Source organism: Trichosurus vulpecula, chromosome 1 (genome assembly GCF_011100635.1).
Source record: "Trichosurus vulpecula isolate mTriVul1 chromosome 1, mTriVul1.pri, whole genome shotgun sequence".
Taxonomy (NCBI): Eukaryota; Metazoa; Chordata; class Mammalia; order Diprotodontia; family Phalangeridae; genus Trichosurus; species Trichosurus vulpecula.
Genome location: NC_050573.1, coordinates 72,577,023 through 72,589,109, shown reverse-complemented (window position 1 = coordinate 72,589,109; position 12,087 = coordinate 72,577,023). Strand labels below are relative to the sequence as shown.

At 40.4% G+C, this 12,087-nt stretch overlaps 1 protein-coding gene across 5 annotated transcripts in view; it reads left to right on the top strand.

Moving 5' to 3' along the window:
* RFX2 (regulatory factor X2) overlaps window positions 1-5,122 on the top strand; it is a 161,996-nt gene extending 156,874 nt beyond the window's left edge. For all 5 annotated transcript variants that reach the window (XM_036760426.1, XM_036760449.1, XM_036760440.1 and 2 more), the window contains 2 exons: window positions 450-492; window positions 2,810-5,122. In XM_036760426.1, the coding sequence (XP_036616321.1) occupies window positions 450-492; window positions 2,810-2,919 (153 nt within the window). In that variant the 3' untranslated portion in view covers window positions 2,920-5,122. The remainder of the gene's footprint in view (window positions 1-449; window positions 493-2,809) is intronic.
* The last annotated feature ends 6,965 nt before the right edge of the window (window positions 5,123-12,087 follow it).

Below are 12,087 nucleotides of genomic sequence, written 5' to 3'. Positions count from 1 at the left end.
TGCTAGATTATGTGAATTATCAAAATTTCCCATTGGCAAGGGATCAATTTCTAGTGAAGTGTCCCTCCTAGTTTTAGCAAACACTTACATACTTTGCTTTTCCAGTCTAGAATTCCTTCTTCCTTTCAAAATGAATAAAGATCCTGGGGGATTTGGCAAAATAAAAGTGTAGGCAGACATAATCAAAGATCTGAAGGTGTCACAACTTTTACAAAATAGTAACAATGGCCATAAAACAATCATAGGACATGAAAAAACAAAGTTTTGCTTATGTTGAAGTCGTGTAAGAGAACAGGCTCCTTGATGGCTGGAACTGTGTCTAGTCTGAGCTTTCTGTATTCCTTAGACTTAATATGGTATCTTATATGAAGGAAGCACTTAAGAAATGTTTATTGTATTCTGTTGTAAATTTCATTTATTCATCAGAAATGTTGAATTTTCTCTTTCAGTTCAATGACCTTGCCTCCCTGTCACTGACACTGCTAGATAAAGGTGTGTACTCGCATTATTTGCTTGGTTTGGAGGTTTTTTGGGGGTCGGGGGGGATTTCGGATCCATCCTGCTCTAAAGTGGGATTTAACATTTATATTATTAACTTAGCTTCTTTTATCCTATCTGTAATCAGTAAATAGAAACAGGAACTGAATTTAGGAAAAAAAATGGTACTATTTGCTTTATATATGTTACTTCATTTGTTTTTCACAATAACCCAGAGAGGTAGGTCCTGTTACTATCCCCATTTATAGATAAGGAAACCAAGGCTAAACAAGGATAAATGACTTGCCCAGAGTCCCACAGCTAGTAAGAAACCGAGGCTAAATTTTAACTCAGGTCTTCCAGTCTCACTCTTATCCACTATGCCCCCTAGAGGCTTCCAAGGATTTAGGACCAATAGATGATGCAAAAAGATGCTCCCTACGTGTTCAGACCCAGCTGAGACATGGAAAAGAGAAAACTCAGTTCTCACCACTGGACAGTCCAAATATGCAGATCTTGATGCTGAACCTTCAGCTCATTTGCTCCCTAGGCCCAGAGGAAAGCCAGGCCGCCACATACCAGATCTGGGGGCCAGTCCAAGGCTCCTAGTGCAATCATTTTGAGTGGGCATGCTGAAGACTCACCCTTGGGTCAAGGAAAGCTGAGAGGGAAGGCCAGAGAGCTTTGTAGGATAGTATACTTGCCCATTTCCCTTCCCATTCTCGTGTGGTGAGGGAAGGAGGAAAGAAAGAAGCCCATTGGCGAAGGCAGTACAGAATACATATACAGAAATGAGCCCTAGCCAATTATCCATTCATGAGGTTCTCAGAATCAGGCTGTTCTCAATGGGCCACATACTTCAGGAATCCCTTAGAGAACTGGTAGCTATGAGGACTAAGCCATTGTCAGTAATCTTGGAAAGACTGTACAAAATTGGAAAAGTCTCACGGGATTTAAGAATGACAATGTCCCAATCTTCAAATAATGGAAGAGTAGTTTGCAAATTATAGGCTAGTAAGCTTGACTTAAATTCCTGACAAAATTCCAGGCCATAAAGAGATTGATGGTGAATATCCAGACATGGAAATGGTGATCACAGAAATGAGTGATGGAGTACCCACAGAAGGGTTACCAAGATGGTGAAAGGCCTTAAGCCAGGAGAGAAGGCTTGGGGAGCCTTGGGAGACATGGTAGTTATTTTCAAGTATTTGAAGGACTGTCTTGTGCAAGAGTCTGTTCACTGAATGGGCATTATACCTCACTCTAAGAGAATACATGAAAAGGCCTGAACCAACCTGTGAGCAGATCAAGCTGCCTGAAAGGGGACCCAGTTAGTTGGGTAACTCAGCTCATCCTCTCCCTTTCCTCCCCTCCAAAGGAAGATAAATTTTGATGACCAGAAGCTGCCCACTTAACTTGAGGTTTACTGGCTAGATTCCTTCCTTCCTTAAAAACCTTAAACCCAGTTCACTCTGAAGCTCATAATTTGGACCACAATAGGTCCCTGCCCAAGCTCCACTTAATGTATTTTGGGCCCTCCTGGCTTAGAGTGAATGTCAATGGTAACTGTTTCTCTTTGGAACAGCAAAACTGAGGGTTTTCCCCTCCCAGCTTATTTTTTTTTCTTTTTCTAATTAAAGGGGCTATCCCTTGACTCACTTCTTAAAGAGGCCTATTCACTGAATGAGCCTTACCTCAGTCTAAGTAGAGTATATGAAAAGGCCTGAGCCTACAAGGGCCAGGGTCCCCATTGCATCCTGGGTCATCTCGTCATCTTAATGAATATCAGATCACTGGACCCAGACGGCTCTGGAGGAGAAAGTGAGGCTGGTGACCTTGCACAGCCCTCCCTCACTTAAATCAAAATCAAAGTCATATCATCATTTCCCTGATGTCATGGTCCTCTTCAAAGAAAGGACAAACACAACAACCTTGTGGAAGAGCCACTAGACTTGTTCTACTTGGCCTTAGGAACAGTGGGCAGAAGTTGCCAAGAGACAGATCTAGGCTTAATGTAAGGGAAACATTCCTAATAATTAGAGCTACCCAAAAATGTTAGGGGTTGACTTGGAGTTCTTCAAACAAAGGCTAGTCAACAAGCATTTGTCAGGCACCTATTGTGGGTCAGGCATTGATGATTTCTTGTTGCCTATGTTAGAGGGGATCTTTGTTCAGGTATGGATTGGACTAGATGGCCTCGAAGGTTCCTTCCAACTTTGAGATTCTGGGATACTTGAGTATTTGTTTTAGCAGACTTTTTAAATTCAGATTATCCTTTTCTCTCTCATGTTTCCTCAATGCCAATTTACTGTGTTTTAATTGTCGTCTGCAGATGACATCAGTGATCTCAGCAGTGAAACAGATACAGATGCCCGTGGCCTGGGTGAGCCTTTGGTGAAGCGGGAACGTGGTGACCCTAATCACTCCCTACAGGATATCTAGCACTTGGACTTGTTTTTGAGCAGAAGAAATTTCACAGGATTTCAAAGGATCTGGGTTTGGAATTCCTGAAACCTGGATTTTATAGGACTCCACTCTATTAGTGCCTCTTAGATTATGTAAATGTTTACTTCTACTCAAGGAAGGGCTTCTGAAAAGGGGTCTGTATGTGTATAAAGGATGCAGTATTTTTTAAGAGGGAAAGCAGTTTTTAAATATTATAGAAATTCAGATTGGGAAGATGCTTCCTTCCCATTGGGTAAAAATGTACATGTACATTGGAGAGAATGGATTCCGAGTTAAGTAGTCCGTACTTCTGTTACTTCAGGTAATGTTTCCATCACTGTGAATAAATTGCTTCCCCTGTTGGCATTCTGAAATGTCAGTGCCCAGTCCCAGCCAGAGTGACAGTTACTTTAGGATGACTGTTTTGGAGCCTGGGGCATGGTGAGTTGGTCAGCGCCCTCTAACGGTTTTTATTCCTCTGTGCACACATTTCTGCTGCAGCCTTGACTAGTTTTCACTGTGGTAGAAGCAGCCTAGGCAGAGTGTGAGAAGTGACAGATTTTGTGGTTTCCCTACAGGGCCTGTAAGGAGAGGTTCTCTGGCCCACATTTGGGAAGCAGAAGCATACATTTTATTGTACTTATGTGGGCTAAAAGGAGACCCTGGCCTCTCTGCTTCCTTGTTGAGTGGTGTTTTATGGGAAGAATTAATCTGCCCATCTGGCTGCCTTTTTTTTTTAAATTGGGCAGTTTATTTTGCTGTAGGAGAGGCAGGCAGACTTTCTAGAATTCAGATAGCCTCAACATAGGTACAAAGGGGTTTCTGTTTGACTCTAGATACCAAAGGATTTTCTAGAAGTAGCAGCTAACCACCAAGTCCCTGTACTTCAGCTTCAGCAGCTCTCAAGTCAGGTGGCACAAAGAGAAAACTAAAGAATTAGAGTACATAGATTTTTCTTGTATCTCAAAAAAGAGCAATCTCTAAGCCTCAATTGTTAGTTTTATTTTTATTGGGAAGATTTGTTTTTTGAAATTTGTTAAAGGTCATATTTACCATCATGCCAAATTGCTGAGTGTCTGCAATGAGATTTTTTACCAAACCTGAGAGCTGAAGGGGTAGTGGGTGGGGGTGGGATATCAGTGTTATAGGGCAGTGCCTTAGTAAAGACCAACTAGCCTGCTTTATTTTCCGTTTCTAGTTGATATTCAAACAGATGTGCCTGTTAATCATAATACAAAATCTGAATCTATCTCCTTTCCCCCTCATTAATTGCCAAGGACTGCTTTGAGCTAATGACACTGTAGCAATCTGATGTGGGGGAACAACTATCCTTGTATTGTCTCAGTACATAAATGTTCTCCTTTGTGGAAGAACACAAATGCCTTTGTGGTCTTGAACTTCAAATTTTTGTAAAACATTAACATTTGCATTATTGGTTAGCTCCATGGTAACGATTTTGTGCCAAAAACCAAATTGCAAACAAAAAAAAAAAGGAAAAAGGAAAAAAGGTCAAAGCTGGTTTAGCATTATATTATGAAAGGTAATAGTTTTTTTTTCTGGAAATATGTTTATACTGATAGTTTTGTGCTCTGATGATTTTCAGGATTTTCTTATAAATGTGTATATTTGAGTATATTCTGTCCCAAATATTAACCCAGAATGCAGAAGGTACTAATGAAACTCAGATGGCCTTTTAAAAGTGACTTCATGAGAAGTGGAAGATGTGTATGTTGACAGAACTCTTTACATTCCTAAGTCTATGTGGGCTTGTACAGGAAGAGTAGGGGGTAAAGAAAACACATTTTTATTTCAGAAAATCTGTAATAGTTACAGGGTTTGTCTGGTGGGATGCTTCAAGATGTATAATGAAGCAAGGCCAAAAGAATGTTTTTGGTTTTTTTTTAGAAATCTATCCCTTTTCCTAGAGGAAATTTATGCTATTTTTTTTATGGAATGTGATGAATTGGTTTTTCTTTCACATGTGGTAACCCAACAAAAATGAACTGCCTCATGATACATCTTTTCCTTTGCAAGAATTCCAACAAGCAAAGATCAAGAGTCAAGTGCAGGTGTATACCACAGTGACATATATTTGATTAGCTCTTTTGATAAATGCCAAAACTGATGTGCACAAAAATCTCATTGACACTTTCATTTTTAATAGCAATAAACATATTGAATGTGCCCATCTTGGAAATAACCTTCCATGCTTTGGACTGTGGCTTTTTCTTTCATTATCTTTTTGTTCTCCCAGATGGCCCACTTGGACTCTTAGTGCCTGTGAATAGACCTCTCACTCCAGCTGGTTTTCATGATAAAGACAAAGTGGGATTAGAGTTGAAGTACAAGGTGCACAGAAAGAAGAGCATTGTGGGGTTTTATACCCAGGCTGCTGCCTTTATGGTGCCAGAGTACTGGATCCTTGCCGTGGCTGAGATATAGGAGGCACAGTCTCCTGCCCTTCTGTCCTTGGCCCTACTGATGTAGCAGAAGGACTTTTGCTTACTCCAGCTCCTAACCATCTTTGACCAGATCCATCCATTGTGAAAATTAATCACTCTACACCAGTGTTCACACACATTATCATAGTCATCTAGAACTATCTGTTCTTGGGCTTTTGGGAAGTGCTCAAATGTGGTTCTAGAAACTGGCCTGAGATGTTGATAAAAACTACACCAGCAAAAACTGTTCCTTGTATTGTCTCGGGAAGAAAATATTCAATATGAAAACAATTCAGAAAGAGCAAAAAAGAACAGAAACAACTTATGTTTCTGTAGCACTTTAAGGTTTACAAAGCACTTCCCACACAACCACCTTGTGAGGTTGTATTAATATTCCCTTATTACAAGAAAACTGGAGCCCAAAGAGATTGTGCTTAGCATCCCACAGCTAGGAAATGTCAGAATTAGAATTCAGAGTCAGACTTCTTGACTGCCAACACATGGTTTTGATGACCCAGGGCTGTGCCTGCTCAAGCTGGTCCTGCTGTATTATATTTCATTTTATAAACTAAGGAAATCTAGAGGCTCACTGCTTCAATGAACTAGAAGCCCAGTGTACGGAGATGCTCATCCACCAAATCTAGTAGCATCATTTTGAGAAGTTACCTTTCAGATACCAGTGCCAAAACTACCCACCCAGTCACAAGACTGTCCTTCAGCCCACAAATTAGATTAACAGTATTATGTAAGATTTTGAGTCCAGTTTAAATTTAGTACACAAGAACAGCATAAACAGTTCAAACAGTCAAACATTTATTAAGTACCTGTTAACATGCCAGGTACAGTGCTAAATGCTGGGAATACCAAAAAAAAAAAAAAAAAAAAAGACAGTCCCTGTCCTCAAAGGTGGAAGGTATCAGAGGCAACTATGATGATTTGAAGCCATATGGGAAATGATGAGTTGGTAGCACTGGATTCCCACCTTAAATGGAGAATCTGGGAGGAGTTCTCTGCTGTCGGCCCTCCACCCTCTCCAATCATAGGAATTGAGGATTTCCTGGGGCCTGAAGAAACTGAGAAGTGAATTTCAGAGTTGATTCAATATTGCAGAAAGATTGCCAGATGGCCTTCAAACCTCGAAAGCCAAACAAGAGGTTCAGAACCACCAGTGTTTATTGAATAGGGAGTGGGTGATGTGGTCAGACCTATGCTTTATGAAGATCAATTTAACACCTGAGTGGAGGGTGGAATGAAGTAAGGAGAGCCTTAAGGCAAGGAAACCAATTAGCAGGCTATTTCATTAGCCCAGGTGTGAGGTGATGAGGGTGGCAGGGTCAGAAGGGGGTATGTAAGAGAGATGTTAGAAAGGTAGAAAAACAGGACATAAATTCTTGATGATTTCACTTGCCATTCCACATGTATAGACCACAGATCACCATAAGAGTTTGGAGCTATGTATCATCCCCACCTCTCAGAACACAGAAACATATACATGGTGCTTTAAGGTTTAACAAAACACTTTCCTCACAATCCTGTGAGAAAAGAATATTAGAAAGCATTAATTCCAAGTAGGAAGTTCAATGTATCTCTTCCCATGAGAAGTGGGCTCAGAGGCACCCATCCCCCTCAATCAAGAATTCCCTCTACAATAGATTATCTAGACTTTGCTTAAACCTCCATAGGGAGGGGGAAACCACTCCCTTTCAAGGCAGCCTATTTCATTTTTAGATAGCTCTATGCTCCCAGACTACGTATGCCTCCTGGAGGTTTTTTCTATCTTGGCACCTCTTCCTTTTTACAATCAATGCTTTCCACTCAATGCTTCCAGTTCTGCCCTTTAGAGGGGTCAAGTAGAACAAATCTTAAACTCTCTTCTATGTGACAGCTCTTCAAATACTCAAAAAAAAGTTAGCATGACACTCTATAGTCTTTTCTAGGTGACAAGCTAAGTGCCTTCACCCAGTTTCCTATGACAACCCACTCCTTTCACCATTCAGTTTACTCTCCTGTGGATTCATTCCAGCTCACCAATGTCTTTCCTGACATGTGGCCCACATGATTGGGTCAGAAGTGGTCTGACCAGGGTGCGTGGTACAGCGCAGCTATCACTTTCTCTAGTCCTGGACAATCAGCTTCTCAATGCAGCCTAAAATAACATTAGGTATATTTTTATGTTTTTTACTGCCATAACACACTGTTAACTCACATTGAGCTTAGTCTATTAAAACCTCCAGATCTTTTTCAGGTGATTTAATGATTAGCAATCCTTCCCCCAACCTTAGTTTTTTGAACTCATTAATACCTTATATTTATCCCCATTAAATTCCATCTTATTAGATTTAGCCCATCCTCATTTATCAAGATCTTTGTGTCATCCATGCATTTGATAAAACATACCACTAGTGCTTTTATATAATTGCTAAAAATGTTAAATGGAGCAGTGTTAATTGGCATCAAATAATGAATCTTCTTTAGCTTCACTCAACCAGTTTTGAATTTACCTAACTATACCATCCTGTAGCCCTCCTCTCTTCCTATTTTCCACAAGAATAGAGAAAGATAGGCTTTGTAAAATTCTGTTTTCCAATTTCCAACTCAGATTTCCAATCTTTTCTTGATAATAACTCTTGATTGTCTAAGTGTCTACTAACTTGCCACATATAGTGGCACATGCCCGTGATCAGGCAACTGGGGATACTGAAAGTGGTGGATCTTCTGAGCTTGGGAGCACTGAGTTGGTAGAAGGCTAAACCTATTGGGTGCTTCTGGGTGTTTTCACTAAAATGATAAGTCCCCAGGAACAGAGGGCCACTAAGTTACCTAAGGTGCTGTGAAGAGGCCCAGGTCAAAAGCAGAGTGCAGTTCAGTGCAACGTGACTAGAGCAGGGCAAAGCTCCCATGCCAATCAGAGTGGAACCAGGGACCAGCCCTGCATTCCCATCCTGGGCAAAATAGGGAGGCCCAGTCTTTTTAATAAAAGCAAACAAAAAAATTCCTTTTTGGAAAATTGGGGCATTTACTCTCCTCCAGTCCTGCACCACCTCTTTTGTTCTCCAGTACAGTGGCTCAGCCTTCACTTTCCCTGTTCTTTCAGTAACTTGGAAGGGAGTTCATCTGTGCCTGGTAACTTAACTCATCCTCAGCAGTTTGCTGCTCTCCCACCTCTCTTGGGTATGAACTCTGTTAGTCATTTATCTTGTCCCACCTTTTTCAGTCTTCAGTGACCATGCCTCTTGGCAGAAAGACAAAGCAAAGCAAGAGCTGCATAGCTCTAACTTCTTTTCCTTGTTAGTTATCGTTGAGCTCACTCACCTTGGCTTGTTCCTTTCCCCAATATATTTCATTGTTCTTAACTTTCCTTTGTGGCTGTGGTTCATTCTGAGCTTTGGGACTTTTGACATGATTCTTGTGGGACCATACTACAATTTTATGTTCCTTCTGTTACCGGCTCCTTATTCCATCTTCCATACTTGTTTGTTTTATTCATCTAAGTTGGTGGTTGACTTCCCTGTGTTTATATTGATGTTTATAGACAACTGAGATTTTTTTTCAATGAACTTATTTATCTTCAGAACTTCATTTTCAAGTTTCCTATCCTTTCTGGGTTGACTTCCCTTAAAGAATTTTAGGAAAGAAAACAAGAATTTTAATCTATGGGATCCTATCCTTTTTTGGGAACCATTTGAAATCTACTATCCAGAAATCAAGGGCTATTTGCAGATTGTCTAACTTTCTTCTCTCATGCATTTTGAGATGGAAGGGTGTTTTCCCCTCAAGTTTTCCATGATTCATCAACCTGTTCTTCCTTGTTGAGAATTAGCTCCAGAAATGCAGCTTTCCTTGTTGGTTTTCCCAACTTTTGAATGATGAAATATTAAAGCCAAAAAAAATCATTGGCTGTTCTCTTTTGGGTATCAGGCTTTGGCAGAATAACTGAAGTCTTTCACCACTGTATCATGCCTTCATACAAGGCTTATGTGATGTGCTTCCTGAGTTCCTCATCTATTTCCTCTTTTATCCAGAGGGCTTTTGGTATATTTTGGTGACAATACTGTTTTTCTTCCTCTCTCTGTTTCACTTTAACCAAGCGTTCACTACCACAGTTCTTTCTGGCTCCTAGATTTTTTCATATGTATCTTCATATGACATGCTATTCTACATCTCTCCTCCACTTTCATCCATCCTGCTGGGAAGGTGCTACCTTCTAAAGTCATCTCTCAGTCATGAGACCTTTCCCAACATGCCTCAGGGAAGTCTATGAGGTAAAAAAGCTGCATCCTCCTTTCAAGAACTCTGGTTTGCCTCATGCTGCCCATACTCTGTATATAGACATCTGAGGCCAGGGACTTTATAGCTGGCTCCTTTCTTAGATTTTTATCTCCTGTGCATTTCTATGTCGCTGCTGCTAATTCTTCTTACATTGTAGCTACTGTGTAAAATATTTAATTTGGTGGTTAGCTGCAGATGGTTTCCCCTCACCCCCAATTCTTTTTCAGTTTAAAGACCTTTTTTCTATTATTATTAGAAATACATTTTTACTAGCCCTTGTTGCAAGTCTGGACAGGAGTCAGACTCCTATACGAATGCGAATCTTATTTTTAGAAATCATGTTCCTACCCAGCTCTTTACTTCCCAGGTGTATCTTTCTCTTCTTGAAACCTGTACCTTCTATCAACTGTGAGAAAGAGAACCTGTGCTCCAAAGACATTCAGGCTCTTGCCCAAGAAATTAAGCATAAATTTTCTGGTCTCAGTTGCCTCATCTACAGGATGACAGGGTTCAACTTGATTGTGAGTTTCTTTCCAGCTCCAAAATTCTAAGCCTGTATAACTGCATTATCACTTACTGCATTTGGCCCCTTCGAGTTCAAGGCCTTTGGGCCCTAGGTTTGTGTTGGACATTGTGGAAGATAAGATGTATGAAGGGTATTGAATTCTTTTTCACCTTTGCAATATCACTTGAATATGTCCCCTTCTCTACAGTGACACTGTCACTACTCTGGGGCAGATGCTCATCACCTCATTCCCTGGATTACTGCAATAGCTAAGGGTGGGTCTGCTGGCTTCAATTCTCTCCCCCCTCTAACCAGCCACCAAAGTCATTTTCCTTTTAAAAAAAATTTATTAATATTTTTAGTTTTCAATATTGGTTCCCACAAGATTTTGAGTTACAAATTTTCTCCCTTCTTCCCTTACTACCCACCCTCCTTGAGAAGGCAAGCAATTCAACATAGGCCACACATGTATCATTATGCAAAACACTTCCATAATATGTTTTGAAGGACTGTATTTCCCTCCATCTTATCCTGTCCTTTTATTCAATTTTCTCCGTTGACCCTGTCCCTTTTCAACTATTCGCTCTCCCAATCTGCCCTCCCTTCTATCATCCCACCCCCATCCCCTACTTTCCTGTAGGGTAAGATACCCAATTGAATGTGTATATTATTCCCTCCTCAAGTCAAATCTGATGAGAGCAAAATTCACTCAATTCCCCCTCACCTGCCCCCTCTTCCCTTCCAAGAGAATTGCTTTTTCTTGCCACTTTTATGTGAGATGTTTTACCCCATTCTATCTCTCCCTTTCTCTTCCCAATACATTCCTCTCTCACCCCTTAATTTTATTTTTTTTAGATATCATCCCTTCATATTCAACTCACCCTGTGCCTTATGTGTGTGTATGTGTATATATGTGTGTGTGTGTGTGTGTATATATATACATATATATATATACACACACACACCTAGTACTGAGAAAGGTTTCATGAGTTACAAATATCATCTTTCCATGTAGGAATGAAAACAAAACATTTCAACTTTAGTAAGTCTCTTATGATTTCTTTTTCCTGTTTACCTTTTCATGCTTCTCTTGATTCTTGTCTTTGAAAGTCAAGTTTTCTATTCAGCTCTGGCCTTTTCATCGAGAATTCTTGAAAGTCCTCTCTATTTCATATTTTATTATTTAATATTTTTAGTTTTCAACATTGATTTCCACAAGATTTTGAGTTACAAATTTTCTCCTCATTTCTACCCTCCCTGCCCCCCCCGACTCCAAAATGGCATATATTCTGATTGCCCCATTCCCCAGTCAGCCCTCCCTTCTTTCACCACACTCCCCCCTCCCCCAACCCCTAACTTTCTTGTAGGGCAAGGTAGATTTTTACACCCCATTGCCTGTATATTTTATTTCCCAGTTGCATGCAGAAACAATTTTTTTTTTGAGCATGCGCTTTCAGAACTTTGAGTTCCAAATTCTCTACTCTCTTCCCTCCCCACCCACCCTCCCTAAGAAGGCAAGCAATTCAACATCGGCCACATGTGTATCATTATGCAAAACACTTGCACAATGATCATGTTGTGGAAGACTAACTATATTTCTCTCCATCCTGTCCTGTCCCCCTTTATTCAGTTTTCTCCCGTGACCCTGTTCCTTTTCAAAAGTGTTTGCTTTTGATTATTTCCTTCCCCTATCTGCCCTCCCTTCTATCATCCCCTTTTTCTTATCCCCTTCCCCCTACTTTCCTGTGGGGTAAGATACCCAATTGAATGTATATGCTATTCTCTCCTCAAGTCAAATCTGATAAGAGCAAGATTCACTCATTCCCCCTCACCTGCCCCCTCTTCCCTTCAAAGAAAATTGCTTTTTCTTGCCACTTTTATGAGGTAGTTTACTCCATTCTATCTTCCCTTTTCTCCCTCTCTCTCAATATATGCCTCTTTCACCCCTTA